Source organism: Seriola dumerili, unplaced genomic scaffold (genome assembly GCF_002260705.1).
Source record: "Seriola dumerili isolate Sdu_G_001 unplaced genomic scaffold, Sdu_1.0 BDQW01000668.1, whole genome shotgun sequence".
In the NCBI taxonomy this organism is placed as follows: domain Eukaryota; kingdom Metazoa; phylum Chordata; class Actinopteri; order Carangiformes; family Carangidae; genus Seriola; species Seriola dumerili.
Window position 1 is genome coordinate 23,304 of NW_019174923.1, and position 17,735 is coordinate 41,038.

The window sequence follows — 17,735 nt, forward strand, 5'->3', positions numbered from 1 at the left end:
AATTTCCCCGCAGGCATCTCCCATGTGGACTTCTATAAACTCTTTGGCCCCGCCGCTTCTCAAGTGTGTGAGGGGTCAGCCTCATGGTAAACCTCAGCTCTCACTGGGAGGGATACCAGCCCAGAGATGTGGCCCTGACTGTGAATTCGGTGGCTGTTCAGTGTTGTGGCTGTGTCTGTCTGGCCAGCCACTGCCATAAGCAGGAGCAAGAAGAAGAAATAACTGGTAAAGTCAAACATAAAGGGGGGCTATAATGAATAAAACACATTGAGATATAGATGCCCTTTTAAGCATTTAAATGGAGAAGATCAGAGAGCGGTACTCTTAGCTCCTTGGACCTTTTTTCCCCAAAGCTTTTCTGAGTCAAAGGGAAAAAAACATGAGCATCCTTAAAAGCCCAGGCGTTTTGTAAACAACAGCTCCTTCCTCACAAGGACTAAGTGTTTCTCATGTTTTCACAGAGCTCTTAACAGGCTGAATGCCTAACAGGGGTGTCTAAACAAGACATGGAGAATTGAATCCTTGTCGGAGGGTTCATCCATGAAAAGTGAAGCATCGACACCCTCCACCCTAACAGCTCTCGTTGTCTTATCCGTGTTGAATAGATTCCATTTTTACAAGTCACACTAAAGACATGAACTTTTTAATGAGTCGGGCTCAAATACAAGGCTAAAGACAATTAAGAAGACGGATCAGTCAGAGTGCTTGTGCACCATATCTGCCTCGCACACATAAAGAGGGTATATGGGCTATTAGGGCGCCTGCCTTTTAGAAAGCCTGCACTTTCAACCCACTCGCTCTGCTCCTCACAGGGTTAGGAAAACATCCATTTCCTAATGGCTCACTCATGTGAATCATCGCAATATAGCCTAAAGAAATGGTGACAAAGCTTCCCAGGCTGACGCATCGTTAACACTGTGTAGCTGGAGCAAAAGGGAAGGCAGAGGCTTGACCTGCCAGCAGATTAATCCACCAAACAATGAAGTTAAGGTCAGCACTGCAACCATGGACACCAGCGCAATACAGCTGTAATCACCAATGCTGAGAGGCAGGCAAACTAATATGACTAAACCTTGTGGGGATGTGAGAAGTGTTAGGGATGGAAGAAGTGTTGAAAAACAAGAGAGAAAGCAGATGTTTTGTAGCTGTGATTAATCGTCTCAATCTGCAGAGCTATGCAATGATTATGCAGCAATTGCAGTCTCTGGCTTTTGTCTTCATGACAGCTTACAAGGTCTCATGTTGAAATACTGCAGTTGATCTTTGAATTAGCTTTTGCAGACCTTTTTGTGTCATTCACATAACAGGAATTGAAGAATCAGATTTTTAGGAGGCAAATCTGAGTCCTTCCAATTAAAAACACTTACAATATATACAAGTACAGGAAGTAGCACCATTTACAACTCACTGTGCAAAAATGTGGCCTATTGTTTCCCAAATAGCCCTTCCACAATGTATTCATGTCATCCATGTGAAGTTGAGACTTTTGGATGGACAGAAAAGATTTCTGGCGCACAACAAAACAAGACTGACTCATTAGGAGACCCCCAACTATCCCTTTAAGGGGGCAATAAGTATGTTTTTTACTGCCCCATAGCACAAAACAACCATAATATATCTGCAGAGGGTTGATAGGGTTATGCTTTAAAAAGTCATTTTCTACCTCAGACTCTGTTTTAGAGCAAAAACTTTGAACTCCCAAATGTCTACTAGCATTTTAAGGCACAAACATCCCAAGGTTTATTCTTCTCAAGGCAAAACTGTCAGTGACAAAGCACTATTTATATTAGCCATTGACGCAGTCTTTATTAGTATATATATTAATTTCTCTTGTGATGTTTCTGTGGGATTTCTGTTTTAACTACCTAACTAACGTATCTCTAATGGGAAAATCTGACTTAATTGTTTCCGTCTATTCCAGGCGCCTGTCCCTGGAGGCAGATATTTGTCAGTGATGTAGTTGCCACTGCTCGTCTCCAGAGGTGCACCTTTGCAACTGTGTTAGTTACAATAGTTTTGCATGTGCAAATTGTTATAGATGCTGCCCTCCCATCAATTTCTGTGTGTAAAATTCAATAGATTGTGTAACAAATCTTATGTGACTCCACTCTTAACTCTTAACGTGGTTTATATGAACGTGTGAAATGGAACAAAATTGAAGCGTTTCCGGCCCAGCCTTGAAAAGAAATTAAAAAATGTTTGTGCCTTCCACACGTGAAAATCCAGTGGGATGAAATTAATAAGGATGTATTTGATCGTGTAAATTTTAATAGAGCGTAGGTGGGAGTTTGCATCATTTTGCTCACACTCCCAGAAGAACTGAAAGAGCAGAGTGCAAATATTTTGAGTCCATAAACTGGAACAAATTTAATTCTCGAGCATTCTCACATTGAGACATCAGGCCCCCTTAACCTTGATGAATATTAAAATTTTCTATTCAGATATACTGGTGAACTTGTTGCACTACAGCTTAACACAGAAAATATATGAAATAAGCAGACCTTACGGGTTATGGGTTGGGATGTTTTTATCAATATTTCAATATGCGTACTGATTATTATGCAAAACTGGACAACATGCAGGTGGAATAAATAAGTTATTTGGGCATTTGTAGTAAATTTCATCCACGTTGGAAATACATCTTGCAGTATGTGGAATATCAGGTCAGTTTATTCCTTATCATGAGACCTGCTCAGAATATTTCACAGAGCAGGATCTCTTGCTGCTGGAATAAATAAAGACAGAATGGCCACTTGGACAGCTCATCCTCATCCTGATGGAGAGTATATGTCAGTCATACTCTCAACATAAAGAGTAGCCCTGAGACCTGCCAGCTAGTATTAAATAGTTGATGAAATGTCACCGAGTTGACTTTGTGGCTTATTTCTCAGTTGGGTAACATGTAGCGTGTATCATTCATCTTCAAATTCTGACAAGCATCCCAACATCCCTTGTTTGACATTTGAAGAAAAGTTTTCTTCACAGTCCAAGTTACCAAAGCTTCAGTTTATTTGCATCCCTGTTAGATGCAGTTGACATCTGGTTTTCCTGAGGTCAACCCAGGTAGTTACATTTTGCAGGTCTAGCAGGTTTTCACACCTGGACAAACCAGCTCTCTATCTCCATCCCTTAAAATACACGTGGGCAGAAGGCAGAAAATATACTTTGGCTAGCAAGTCAGAAAGCTTGTCTGGGACATAATGAAGCAGGCAACATCCTTAAGCCTCCAAGTTACCAGTGCAGAGCATTTCTCTCTATCTGAGCAGCATGTTGTCCCATGCAGGCTAATGTCAACTCAGCTGTTACATCTGCCCAGGCTCTCCAAATCTCCTCCTTAATTCCTCCAGCAGGCAGCTGGAATCAGCTGAGGGGACATGCCAGAGATGGAGAAGCAGGTGGCAGCCTTGCAGCCATTCAGAACCCTTTTTATATTTTCCACAGTCACCAGAGTGAAAGTAAAAGCTTTCTTTTTTTGTTTTTTTTTGTTTTGTTTCTGTTTTGTTTTTTGTTTTGTTTTGTTGTTTTTTTTTTTTGGGGGGGGGGGGGGGGGGTTGCAATTCCATTTTTGTAACGTTGTTCTCTGTTCAGAGCAGTGATGTATCACAGGTCGCTATCAGTGATTTTAATGCTTATTGCATATTTATGTAAAATATGGGGCCAGTGTTAGAAAGCACATCGGTGAGTGCAGCATTTAAGAGATTTCAGAGAGCTGTAAAGACAGGGCAATGGCCGTAATCGTACACTAATCCAATTACAGCTACTCCATTACATTAAATTATAAAATTTCACTTTAATATGGTATTACTATGGGAGGGGTTACGGTGTGGCAGGGTTTCCATAGCTACAGTCAGAAAATCATAGTTTAATGAAATATAGAGTGGAATACAACACCCACGCACAATACTACACAGCTTCAAGACATAATATTTCCCCCCATCAACTGGCAACTATTTGTCAGGCAGAGAAAACAAATGGAGTCACACTACTCAAAGCCACAGCATGAGTTCATATCGTTGATGGATAGGTCCAAGATGGTATTTGTCTAAACAGGCGGGCAGTAAATGAACAGGTAAGATAAAAGAAATGAGCGCACATTTCATTGAGATGTTCTGGTGGAGCGAGGACTGCAGGAGGAGAGATGGATGGAAAGGAGCAGGGAAAGATCCAGACTGAGGTAGGGTGGGGGGAGAAACTCTGATAAGCCAGATGAGACCATCTGCTGATATAATTTATATTTCCCATGACCTACACTGTCAAAGATGCTGCTAAGATCTCACTTAGGACCCAGAGGAAACACACTAAAATAAAAAAAGTCAGATATGGCTGGCTTCATTATTTGTTAACCCGAGTCCAGCTTTATTTTCCTCGTTCTGTGCAACACGAATGACTTGCATTCAACAGCAAGTGTGTGTCCAGTTCCAAAACAACCCCACCACATTGCTCTTTGAGACCAATTAAATTAGACAGTTTGCAAACATTGAGCTTAATACATTATTAATTTTGACAAGTGGCGTAAAGAGAGTTTAAAAAAAAAAAAATTTATATGTATCCTCATGTTTTTGTTTTGTTTTTGTTTTGTTTTGTTTTGTTTTTGGGGGGGGGGGGTCTGTGGAACAAGGTAGAGTGGTGACCGTTCAGAATAACAATTAAATATAGTAATGATAGCAATGCTTCATCTTGACAAATGGCAGAAGTAAAATGATAACACCAGTGATTCCCAAATTAAGATTCCAGTGTTTCCCACTAATAGATTCAACTGTGTGGAAGATAACAGTCATTAATTTCCATTTAGCCCAGTGAAAAGGTGTTGTGTGGAAATCTGTGCCAAAGACAGTATCCAGGAAAGCAGTTGCATTGCGAGCTGTCAAATGAAAAAGAATAAGATATCCTAAGAGTGTTGTTTACCTCTCAGGCAAGCCCCTCGGGAGACCTTGAAGTAAACATCAAGTTTGTCCAAAAAACAAATCAAGGTGGGGGGTTGAGTTGGCAGATTTGACAAAATATTTGAGGTCTTTCTCTTCCTGACTCACCTTTTTTGGATGCACGTCAGAATGAACTTTGTTAGCTTGAGATGTATCAGCAGTTTTGCTTAAGCAGCATGACTGAAGCTGATCTGAGGACACAGTGAGCCAGCAGTGGTATACAATCCTCAGTGCTGCTCCATAACTAGTCTGAAATCAACCTGCAACTTCCTGACAACACAGTGAGTGGATGCAACAAATATCCACACCCACGCTGACACACCTGAGAGGACAGGGTCCACGCTCAATGATTCATATATATCATCAAATTTAGGAGTATGCCATTTATCTGTATTGTCTTTTTTTTTACACAAGCATAATCACTGTAAAGTTTGAGGGCCACGGAATTACAGGATACAAGCATCATCAATCTGTCACTGTCTCTGAACTCCTGCTCTCCTGGCAGAGATTCAGGCAGTGAATTAATCAAAGGAACCGTTATTGCCAAATTACTGACATGGGTTCAAAGATAAATGTCTCCTGGCTGACGCCAACTGACAGCCCCAAGAGTGATTAATTTCACTCCACTCTGGTGATTGGCAAGAGACTCAAACTGAGGATGGTGCGTCACCATCATCATCCTCTTCATGCCACACATCATCAAATGTTGCTTTTTATCAGAATCTGGATTAAAAGCATCAATCCTTATTACTCCAAAGCAGTGGTGAGGTATTCCTATATGTTTTTAGCAGAAGAGGAGCTGAGCAAAGCCCGAAGTTCAGCCGCACAGCACTCTCTCACAGGCCTCAATTTGAGCTGCTGACAGGATTGAGTTATGTGGTCACTGTCCTGTCAAATGCAATAAGGAAAGCAAGGCAGAGAAAAGCCAAGGTTTTCTTCTTTGCGACCAGAGCTTCAATAACACACAGATCCAATACCTGCTGCAGGCAATAATGCAGCTGTTTTCATAACATGAAAAGACAGGTCTGCATCCTTTTCCCTAGAAATACATTCACCTGGATAATAGCATGTGGTTGACTTCGTACACAACCTCCCTGCAAAAAGCCATGTCATAAAGCACATCCAATATGACACCTTAAGAAATCCAGTCATAATCCTAACACACTGATCAGAAACCTTCAACTGCTGCAAAAAAAATTTGTAAACGGAGCAAAAACATTATCACCTTTTGATCTTTTCCTGTTAGCCTAAACACCCCTATCAATTTTGATATCAGTCCCGTGGAGAGGAGCGAGATCAATCAAATCCATTATCTGGTTTTTGTGTTTATCACGCTTTAAAGTTGCAGCAGGGGCTTGCGTTGTCATAGAAACAGCTGCAGTAGAAAAAAGGTTAGCTTGTTGTTGAACTTGGTAGGATGCATGGAGTAACGAGAGTCATCATTATGTGAGATATCAGCAGCACAAACAGAGAGGGGGGACTGTTGCTTCTTTTGTTTGCTTGAAAAGCAAGACCTTACAAATTAATGTGCACGGTTGACTGCAAATTCTCTTCCCCCCCTGAATGAAGATGCAGGGGAATATGGTGAGACTCACGGACAATATCGAGTCAAGGCAATATACTGCCACAGGTGTAGGGATTTGGCTGAATTCCCGCATAGTAATGAAGCTCAATGATAGAATTTTGTTTTCAGTGCTCAGAATTGGTCTGCACCACAATGCAATCATCTTGTCTTGCCCTCCTTCAGAAATGAATCTTGTCTGGCCCACCTGCAGTAAAGCTGAGTCATGGCGTGACATCTCTTTACTTTAGGATTGAACATTAGCATTCACACCAACCAGTGAGCTGCTTACAGTCTCTAAGACATTAGGCTGCTTGTTACAAGTGTTTGCGTCTCAATTCAATTTAACACAGACGTGACAGCAAGAGATCCTGCGATGTGCCAAGCCATTCTCACTCACGGAAATCACGATTGCCTGGTGTGATTATCCAGATAACGCAGTACATTTAGTATTTGATGCTAAATTAATCTCCAAGTCTTGTTTTTACTTGTAGTAAAGAAAAAAAAAAACGCCTGATTCTGTGGTTCCCTTTTCGTTTCTTTCAGATTATTGTTTTTGTTATACGGCCTGTAATTTCACTGTTTTCCTTCACTCTCACCATTCCTTTCTCTACATTGTCATTTTCAGCCAAAGCAGGAAACTGATTTCTGCTCTAAAAACCACAGAGCGCTACACAACTCGCACCGCACAGCAGTCAGTCAGTTACAAAGTTAGCAGCTAGCTGGTGTAGCTACATTTCACTGCTAAAGAACCAGATATTTCTCTCAGGAGTTACTGGAGACCAAAGCAGAGAGCGAACATTGGACTTACATTTGCCGGGTGGCTGGTTGCTCTGTATCTGCTACTATTAGCACTGTATGCTAACATGTTGTCAACTTTATAAGGTAATGATATGTATTTACAGATTTCTTTTTTTTTTTTTTTGTCATTTAATGCTGGTCCATGCAGGAAAGTGGCTCATTTGCAGCTAATCCATTTCAATCAGTCAGTAAGGGTTTATCTGTATAGCACCTTTCATACAGGTGACAGCAGGTCAAAGTGCTTTACAGGCGACTAAGAAACTAATAAAACTATTAAGGCAGCAAACTGATTTCATATGAAAAATGCTGAAAGAGTAGTGAAAAGATAAAAGACAATAACAACAGCGAAAAACACTTGAACACTTCACAGTGACATTACTCATACATCTATATAACCATAAAACATTCAAAAAATTACATGCTGTAGGCAGCATGATGAAAACCTCCTCTCTCTTTCTTCTGTCAGAGTCACAGTTTGCACTCAGTGTTGACGGCTTTATTACGACTCTTACTGAGACAAGAAGACGCACTAAGAAGAGCAGAAGGTAGTACTTGAGTTAGTTTTCAGAGATTCGTGAAAGTTTTCGCCCTAAGCCATCCGACAGCCATGATGTCAGAGTGGAATCCAGAGCAGAGCTCGATTAGGCACTGAAACACAATGCTGTGCAAGGTATTCACATGAGATGAGACACAAACCAGGCCAGATCTGAACCGTGGACAATGTGATTGCTGTGAGATAGGCAGCGGGGAGGATCTGCAGCATAGCAGAGGAGATAAGGTGAAGAGAGCGATCTCACCAGAGGCGAGTGGTTTGCATTCAACTCAGCTGAAAGTGAATGGCTGATCTGTGTTTCCGCACGCGTACACCTTGTTTAAAGCCCCTGGTTCTTTGCCTTCAAAGGCTTTCCAAACTCAAGAACCACAAAGGAGCCTTTTGAGGCAATATCTCCTGGTGTTTCAATGGGACAGCCAAAAAGAAAAAAAAAATCCCTCTTAATGTGCAGATCCACCCGCAGCCTGCTGCTTTACAGATGTTTAATTAAGACTGTACCCTGCTTTCTCTTTTGGGATTATACTCTTCAGAACTCAAGAAATGTTGTAAACATGTCAGATTTGATATCTGTTTTTATGGGATTATACCTCGTTGTACTGTAGATGCAAACAACATATCAATTTGCTTTCCCTGGCTCTCCTATTTTTTCATGGCCACACCTCCAGCTGTAAGTAATTGGAAAAAAATTGGGTATCAAGACCCTGCTCAGTTTGAAATAAGTTTCCTGTACAAGCTCTGAAATAGAAAGTTTGGTTTGTTTGAACACCTTTCATTTACTAACTTCATGGAGCTTCAGTTGAGAAAGTTTGACTTGAGTTATAGAGTAGTGACTCAATTATTAGGAAATCATGTCATACGTTTACATCTGGTTATTGCATGGCTAGATCATAACTAACTAAGCACCTGTGGCACACTAGCCATATCCGACTGATCTGAATTATGAAGACAGCAATTACTTCATAAAAATCCTGGAGTAAACAGTAATATTCTGATGCAGGCTACAACACACAAGAGCAAAAGTATTTGATTGGTGCAGTGTACCAGATCAAATCCAATATCATTTGGAGGAATACATGCGACAAGAGGTTCTAGGGAAGGCGTTCGATAAGGGGATTACTTGACAACTGCTTTTTGGCAGGCCGAAAGAAGTCAGAGGGATTTGAAGATACGACATGGCTCTTGATTCTGGTCTTCACAAACACATACAGCCGCGCGCACACAAACACACAAACATGCCTCGTCTAAATGCACAGGCCTTTGCCTCATATTGCTGAGGAGAGCAGAGATTCCCCCAGAAATCTCTCAGCAGGGCCTATATCAAAAGCTTAGAGGAGCGGCTCGCCTGCCACAGCAAGGCTCACACCTCTGGGAATTCTCCCCCACAAACGTGTGGCAGTAGAAGAGAGGGGTTTATTGTCAAAGTGTGTTTCGATTAGGCCTATAATTGCATTCAGGGAGGAAAAATAGAAAGCAGTCTGGAGTGCTTGAGATATCACATCCATAGTTTTAATGAACTGATTCCCCATTAAAGTTCAACATCAGAAGCAGATGATGAGCAGAAAATGGAGACAGTCTTTGAGAAAATGGATGAATGTTCAACACGTTTAAAAGCAGAGAGAGTGGTAGTGCCTCCCTTCTATTCCCCAGTATGTTCGTTGTATCACATCACATTAGTATTCATAATGGACATGCCAGGTGTTGTGTTGTTGTTGCCATCAGTGTGAATAGCACACCACTACTGTGTTGTTCAGTTTTTATTCAGATTGTCACATTCTTGTGTAGAAGATTGTCTACAGGGAATACACTGTATAAGTATGAGTGAGTGGAGTCAGGCAGAAAAGCGATATTGAAATATATAGAAGGAAAACAGAACAAAGAAAAGGCAGGAGTCAAAAACTCAGAAAGCCTATTTATAGGGTAACAGGTTTCAAAGTAGGCTATAGTTTGGGAGCTTTGTGGGGAGGCAAAGACACGGCTTGGTAAAGAGATGAGGCAAACAACATAAAAACATGGATTAAGGGCGGGAAGAAAGCCTAATAGTGGTAGATTATAATGGCATTACTACCTGGTGAGACACGAGTACACACAGCGGGCTCGAGGTGTCTGTGGGATGATGGGACTGACACTCAGCGGCTGAGTCACACAGAGGCTGAGCAGAAGGGCGAGGATCATAACGACTGCTGCTCGGCTGCGAGGAGGAAAGAGCTCAGCTGCAGTGAGTCATCTTGTGGTTTTAACCTCTGTCAATCAGACCTTTCACTGGCCACTGACTGCATCTATAGCTACAGGTCTCTATGGAATTCTGTAGTTGTTTGCACTTCCTCATTACAAGCCAGGAGTCTGTAATGAGACATTTTTTCTATCAGGTTTCTGTCAAGAACACTGCAATTGTTTCTTCAGTGGCCCACCAACATTTCAGTTTTAATGTGATTATGAGAACATTATGATTAAGACGTAGGTCATAAGAACACATTAATCTTATATTTATTTTAAGGCCATATGGAGATGATTAATATAATGCAATTACGACATGCATTATTAGTCACGTTGTTATAGGTTTATTTAGACACCTTAATCCAGGTAAAATTGTTCTCCAGTGATTTTTCAAGTTGCAACACCTGCCCAATATGCTTACAATAATTTCATTTTTCACAGGCACTACACACGGAGATCTTAAATCCAATAAAATTAGTCATTTGGGTTGCAAGAAAACAACATCTATAACACAGAGGGAGGATTTTGTTTTTTAGTAAATATGGTTCCGCTTTCTTGCAGTTAGACAAGATTGATACCTCTCTGTGTGTCCTCTAAATGTGAAGCTCCAGCCAGCAGCTGGTTTTAGTTTGCAGACAGTCTTCATGCAAGGCTAACCTAAACTAACCAGCTGCTGGCTGTAGTTCATATTTAGTAGACAGATATGAGAGTGGATATCGATCTCTTCATCTATCTCTCAACAAGAAATTGAATAAGCCTTTTCCCATAATACCAAACTACTGCAGTAACTAACATAACAAAGAGGAATTCTGTTTACTGGGTCATGTAGACCTGTGCAAGATATCTGAATTAACCCAGGGCACCATGGCCAGCAGATCCAAGTAAGCACTCAAATAGCGGCGGTAAATTGTGTAGTGTGCCTGATGCTGACCTAACTCATTCCAGAAGCTGCATGGTGGTCACATGTACCTAGTTCATTTTGCCAAGCTTTCCCATCCAAGTCAATTTCACAGCCCGGCTGTAGTGAGTTTTTTTTTTTTTTCCTTTTTGTGTCTTTCAAACTCAATTTCAAAAGAGTTCTGGGAGACAGCAGCGGCTTCAGTGTTGGTCGATCACATTTTCTAATTAATTTAAAGGCGCTGTAGATGCCTTTCGATTACAACATGAATAATAAATAGGCCTGTTAGTCTCCTTGTGGTGGGAGTGGTCCTGTTTAATTCAATGTCTATCTATGTGTATTAAGGAAACTGCTTCTCCACAGTAGAAAAAATAAAAGCTGAAAACAGCCTCAGACACATGACATCGTTGTTCCAGACTTAATAAACAACCCGTCAGGATGTGTTATACAGAGGGATGTGCCGGTGGACTGAGCTGCACAGAGAAAAACAGTGTCAGTGTAAATCCACTATTACACGCAAAACAGTTTAGGTCGTGATGCTGGTGTGTCTCAAATAACATTTCTCATATGATATGTGATCTGATGGTTCACTTTCTGCTATGAGATTAAGTGACAGCCCTCCATATTTCAGCGTGATTACAACTGTATCACTTTCTCGGATCAAAAGCTTTGATGCGAGTTGAGCTCCAATTTGCAAAGTAATTACAGATTATAACAGTTTTTCTCTATGGTGTTGAAAAAAAAAAAAAAGAAAAAAAAAATCCTTTCCAAAATTAAATCAGAGGGAAGGTGGATGAATTTACATTCTGATGCACAGCCACTGTGCTGCAGGCATAGGTGCACAGGGTCAATGTGCATCAATTTGTGAGCAAGACATTAAACAGATCACAGATCTTTGGCTCATCAAGTCATCGTCATTCAGCGGGGTCTTCCTCATTATCATAGCATTAATGCTACATATGAAACCACCATTAACAATGCAATAGGTTGTCTACCTCAATAAAGCACTTCCTCCTGGTCTCACATCCAGTTTGTACAACATGTACTTTTCCTCTGCATGATGATTGTCGAGGTGTTATGTCTCCACCTAAAGGTAACGTGAAGAACTGTGTTTGTGTGTGTGAGCCCCACATGACAAAATGCTGAACTGATAGGCAGGATAATCACATAAACACTCTGAGCAGCATTTTAATCAGAACCAATTATAGATCTCTGTCATCTTTAATGATACATTAGGTACAAGCAGATATGATTAGGCTTGTGAAATTAGTGAAATTCAAGGGTGATACTATATGCATCCAATTACACCCTCACATCTGTACAGTTTTTAATCAAAAATATCAGATTAAGTACAAATCACCATTAATTCAGCTGTGTATTATGCATTACAAGTTTTATTATTCAACTTGAACAATAATTTTACATAATTCTAGACAAATTTCTGTGTGTCTGTACAAAAGTGGATAAAAATATTAAATGTGAATAGGGGGAAAAAACTACATGAATTGAGAAAGTTTTTCTTTCACTTTCTCTTCGATGTTTGCATGGTATTTCATTTGGGCAAGCAGTGCTTTGGCAGTTTGAAGCTCCCCTGATAATAAAAAAAAAAAAAAAAGAAAAAACAGAGAGAGTGCAAAAGGAAGTTCAATCAATGACTCACTCAGAGACTTAAAGGTTAGCTTCAGCATAGATTAGAAAAACAAACAAAAGGGATGAGTGGGAGGAACAGAAAATATTTCAGTGCAACATCTGAATACCTTTACGGAGGGCAGCGTCTGTTCGCTCCGTCAAGTCTGCCAGTTTCCCTGCAAGTGAAGGAGGACACAAGTTCCAGCTCTGCACATGTTAACAAGACTTCATCAACAAGACTTTATCACTCCTAGAAATGCAAAAGCACACTCGCCTCTCAAGAGTTACTGCTTGATTTGCAGTGTAAAAAAAAACAAAAAAAAACAAAAAAAAAAAAAAACATTAGAAAAATCAAAGAGAAATATTGTGTTAACACAGTTTGACGTGTGCGTCATCCAGCAGTTGAGTTCAATCAATTATACTGAACAGACAAATATAGACAAGGATACTGTAGATCTGTCATGTATGCATCACTGATTACTGTTAGATTTTTAACCTTCAGCGCAATGTACATCAAAAGGTAGGCAATTATTCCCAAAAAGTATGCTATTTACGGTCTATTTTGTTCCGCATTAGCCATTCGATGTTTAATTTCTGCAATTTAATTCTGTATTTACCTTTCTAGCAGTTTTATTGTTAGTGGTGGGTTTGTTTGGTTGTACTGTAAACACATTCACCACTTGCTCTTCTGTTGCATTTCTGACAAAGTAGCTGCTCAAGGAGCGTTGTCTGTAGTGTAGCTGTTACCATGGTAACCACAGGTATCACCAAATAAACCAGAACTGCAATCTTTACAACTTTAACCCCTAAATTAAAGCACGTCTCCTCCGCATGCTCAAGGTTATATATGCTTGTATTGCTAATATTGTTTCATACATAATACAAAATATGAAATAGCTGATGTGTATGCACCAATTAACCGGGGACTTGTTCTTGTCCACCTGTCTGAAATTATCCTCATTAATTAGCTTCAAGTTACTCAAGAAGACTTTGACTACATAAATTGAAAAGACATTCCTTTACCTTTGGTGTCTTGGGCGATCTTATTGGTTTCTTCTGGGGTCTGTGCTTCATCAAGTGCTTCATTGATCTCCATCAGTTCCATTAGAAACTCCGCATCAGCCCCGGAGTCGGTGCCTTCTTCTATACTCATCCCCTCCAGCTCCAGCTGAAACATAGGACGGTAGTTCATCAAACTCCACTGCTCCTTTAAAAGCATGTCACTACTCCTGAACGTCAGATGGTAAAGATGTCTCTCTTGAACAGGAGAGATAAGACAGACAGAGCTTGAAGTTATGAAAATAAACTGTTCATTAGAAGCAGAGGCAGAAACTTCACACTCACCATGTAAAGACCGCGACTCAAAGGCTTACGCAGCGTCTTGTATGCTTTGTTCACAAGAGACGACTGGCTTTCTGAATACTCCTGTTCTTTCTGCAAAAGAAGGTTCTGTTGAGTTTTGCTTCTAATTATGACAAGTTCAGTCTGTATTCATTCCTTAAAAAAAAAAAAAAAAAAAAAAGGGGAAGAAAATCAGTACAGTGGTGATTTTTGACTAACAGGCTTTGCATTTTGAATAACAAATATTCCACATTATCCAGAATTAGACATCAAAAGGCAATAAAATCTGAGGTATTTTTACACTTTGCCATCCCAGTCTATACCACTGTCAATTTTCTAAACACCAAGTCCTTGGCGCTTCTGTCAATTAGGTGTATGACATACAGCTTCTCTTTTGTAGTCGAGCAGTTTGGGACCCTTCAAGGGATGCAGGTGGAAGTTTGACACGACAGATGTGTTGAAACAAGTCGGGAAGGAAAATATCTTGGAAATGGTTGGCAGATCTGAGTACATTTTGCAGCTATCAGGTCTGTCAGCGCTCGAGAAAATCAATAGTCTCGAGCTCTGGCCCATGGGCCCATCATGTGGAGCTGTTTCTGTAATAACAACCAGTGCAGTAGGTGGCTGCCTTGTAGCCTTGTATAAGTAATGAGTTTTCTATATATGATGAAGACCCCTGAGGCTGGAGGATGTCTAATTAAGAAAAAATGGCCAGAGGTGCTGATAAATAAAACACAGTGAGTACAATATTGGACAGGTTGTGTGAGGAAACCATTTAGGCAAGCTCTCCTCTCTCACACTCTGCTGAATATGAGTTTAGCTTTCATATCATATCCTGACAACATTCTGCATTGTGCTTTTCCACCCAAGTGTACAGAATAAATTACATGTGAAACAAAAGACCTCTGCTCCTCCTTGTATCCATAATACTTATTTTTCTTAAATACAGTTTCTTAAAATGATTCTCGATGGGGAAACTGGATGACGTGAAACTTTTGTCCACTGTTTACTACTTTGTAAAATAACTTATAAACACATTAAACTTTAAGCTGCAATAGATGCATCGGTCTTATTTCTAGGTCTTATTTTTTTCTGTGACAAACTGATCTAGTCAAGAATTTTATGTAAAATATAGTCCTATTTTTCTCATCACCCTAACTGGACTTTCGGCTGAGTGCAATTTACCAAGTACCTCAAATCAAATTTTCTATTTTTCTGCACAAAATTCAGGTTTTAGAGAGCTACACTTGTCTGCTTATAAAAATAGACAAATCAAAGTGAAGAGACATTTATTTCCTCAATCACAATGAGTTTCCTGCGCATTTTATTAATGATATTGTATGTCATTTCTTAAAGCAGCAGAGGTTGAAATATCCTCACTAGTATGGGTCAAGCTCCCAAAACACTGCATCCTACATTTCCCATAATGCAACTTAACAGCACATATCATTATGCCATATCTGGTAGCAATTAGAAATTTCTACTAACCAGTCTGTAACACAGGCTTCTGTACTCTCATTGTCTCATAGTCCAAGCTAAAATAACCCTGATGACATCACTTTGACATAATCATAGCTCCTCCATTGCCACATTAGACATTATGCAACTGTTTTCACTGCACTCTTCACAATTTGAAACTGACCTTTACGCATAAAATTAGACCCCTTTAAGACACAGTTCATTTAATATTCCCCCTTTTTCTACAAGATGGAGTGACGTACAAGCAAAGCTGCTGTCTGCAGCTTTAAGACATTTTATTTTATGTTTACATAAAAGGGCTGAGGTAAGTGCAGTTCACAGTTATCCACCATATATTTGATGGGATCTGAAGTAATTCATTAATTAATCGATTAGTTGATCAACAGGAAAATTGATCGGCAACTATTTCAGTTGTTTTTCTAGCAAAACAGCCAAACATTCATGGTTTTGGCTTCTAAACTGATGAGAATTTTAAGTGTTTTGTTCATGGTAGTAAATTAACTATCTTTGGGTTTTGGGCTGTTGGCCATGTAAAACAAGCAATTTGAATACGTTTCCTTGGGCACTGGGAAATAACGGGCATTTTTTCCCACTTTCTGAACTTTTATAAACAAAATAATTAACTGATTAATCAAGAAAATAATTGGTATATGAATTAATAATGAAAGTAGTCATTAGCTGCTTCACTATAATTAACTTTGCTGGGTGGTTTGGGGTGGAATTTCTACTGCTTTCTTTTCCTCCTCTGCCCAAGTATGTTTTTAAGTCAAACATTGGATTTCAGTTTTAACTGCACAGTTTCTTTGGGACATGTGAGTCATAATTTCTCCCTGCACAACAGATCGATTGTAGCAAAAGTTATGAAATTTATGGATAGATGGAGGATGGGAAGGTCTCCATATGTCAAACTTGAATTTTCTCTTACTTAACCTTTACTATTAAAATAAAAAGTTACAACATACTGTATTTTGTAATAGACCCTTTTCACAGTAGACAAGTAAAGATGTCAAGTGTAATTAATAACATTAATAATGGTTTAGGGAAACCAGTTCCAGGGTCCTGGCATTGGTGCCTGCTGGCTTACAAGAAATTCCTACTGGGATAGTTATTAGAAATGAGCCATCATTGGTGGCATTAAATAATCCTGTCAAAATATCAATCATACTATAAAATTTAAAACTATACTATACTACTGTTTGTAGTCAGTCACTCTATTTCCATTTTTTCTCATATAGGCAATAGCCGTTCATCTTCTCAGTGGTTTAGTTTTTCCTTGGCCTTGTTTGCTTGATTGCATAATTTAGGATACATTGCTCTGTGGGGGAAACACTTGACAACGTACTTTAACAAAGCCATCTTTCAATTTTGCCCAGAATCATTTCCTTGGCCAAGTCACAATGAATTATACTAACAACACAAAAATGAACAGTCAAGTGGCCTAATAGGGACAAAGGGTCAGACTCAGTTTCCTGTGTCCCACTGCTAATAGATAGGAAAGCTTCCGCTGACTCATAGACCATCTCACTCAGCTGATCTCTGGTCAGATTCCCCTTTACATCCCCCCCTGCCTACCACAGATTTCTGGCTGAAATTGTCAGGATGCAGAGACCGCTGGAGCTGCAAGTATCTTTTCTGCAGCTTTTTTGTGTCCAGTGCGAATGTGTAGTCACTGAAAAGAGGCAACACATGATAACATGAAATGTGTAGGTCACAGATTGAATGTATAAAATGTTTATGTGGATAACACAGTGGGTAATAGTTAGGGAGACAAGACACTCACCAATCCATGATCTTGAAGTAAGATGCCCCTTCCTCAGGGGGCTGGACTGCATTACATGACACGCAGAAGAATGCTTGTGCTTTGTCAAGAGATTGTTTACAGTTCCAGCAGTTCTGTTTGATTTGGCCCGTACAATAACTCCTTGGTGAGTTGGCTTGTTTAGTTGAGTAAGTTAAACCTCTATCCTTCACCGGTGCTCTGGTGTTCACGTTGCAGTGCCATGTGTCCTTGTTGGGGAAGCTGGTAGACGTCCAGTGTGCTGAACATGTAACAGCTTTACAAACAGAGACTCGGTTCGTCATCAGCCAGTTCGGGTGCAGTGCAGCCCGGGACGAGCACAGAATCCGCAAAGAGTTCAATGACAACATTTCTGGAATTAAAACACAATATCTAGTGCTGTTAAGCAGATAATCAAAATTTCGGATCCTCCTGTCAAAACATCAACATCTCTCTCCTTCTCTCTCTCTTTCCAAATGAAAGATACAGGAAGAAGAGTCTTCTACTTGTGTTAAAAGCGCCACACTGCCACCCCTCGGCTGGGCGGTGTAAGCGGAGAA

General features: G+C 40.1%; 1 protein-coding gene across 1 annotated transcript; it reads right to left on the reverse strand.

The window, feature by feature from the left end:
- Positions 1 to 12,136: 12,136 nt before the first annotated feature.
- On the reverse strand, positions 12,137 to 17,651 carry hscb (HscB mitochondrial iron-sulfur cluster cochaperone). The gene is made up of 6 exons (XM_022765268.1): positions 17,179 to 17,651; positions 16,971 to 17,067; positions 13,923 to 14,012; positions 13,602 to 13,746; positions 12,707 to 12,754; positions 12,137 to 12,540 (listed from the first exon to the last, which is right to left on the reverse strand). The coding sequence occupies exons 1-6, from the start codon at positions 17,544 to 17,546 to the stop codon at positions 12,446 to 12,448; spliced, it is 843 nt and encodes a 280-aa protein (XP_022620989.1). The 5' UTR covers positions 17,547 to 17,651; the 3' UTR covers positions 12,137 to 12,445.
- Between the last annotated feature and the right edge of the window lie 84 nt (positions 17,652 to 17,735).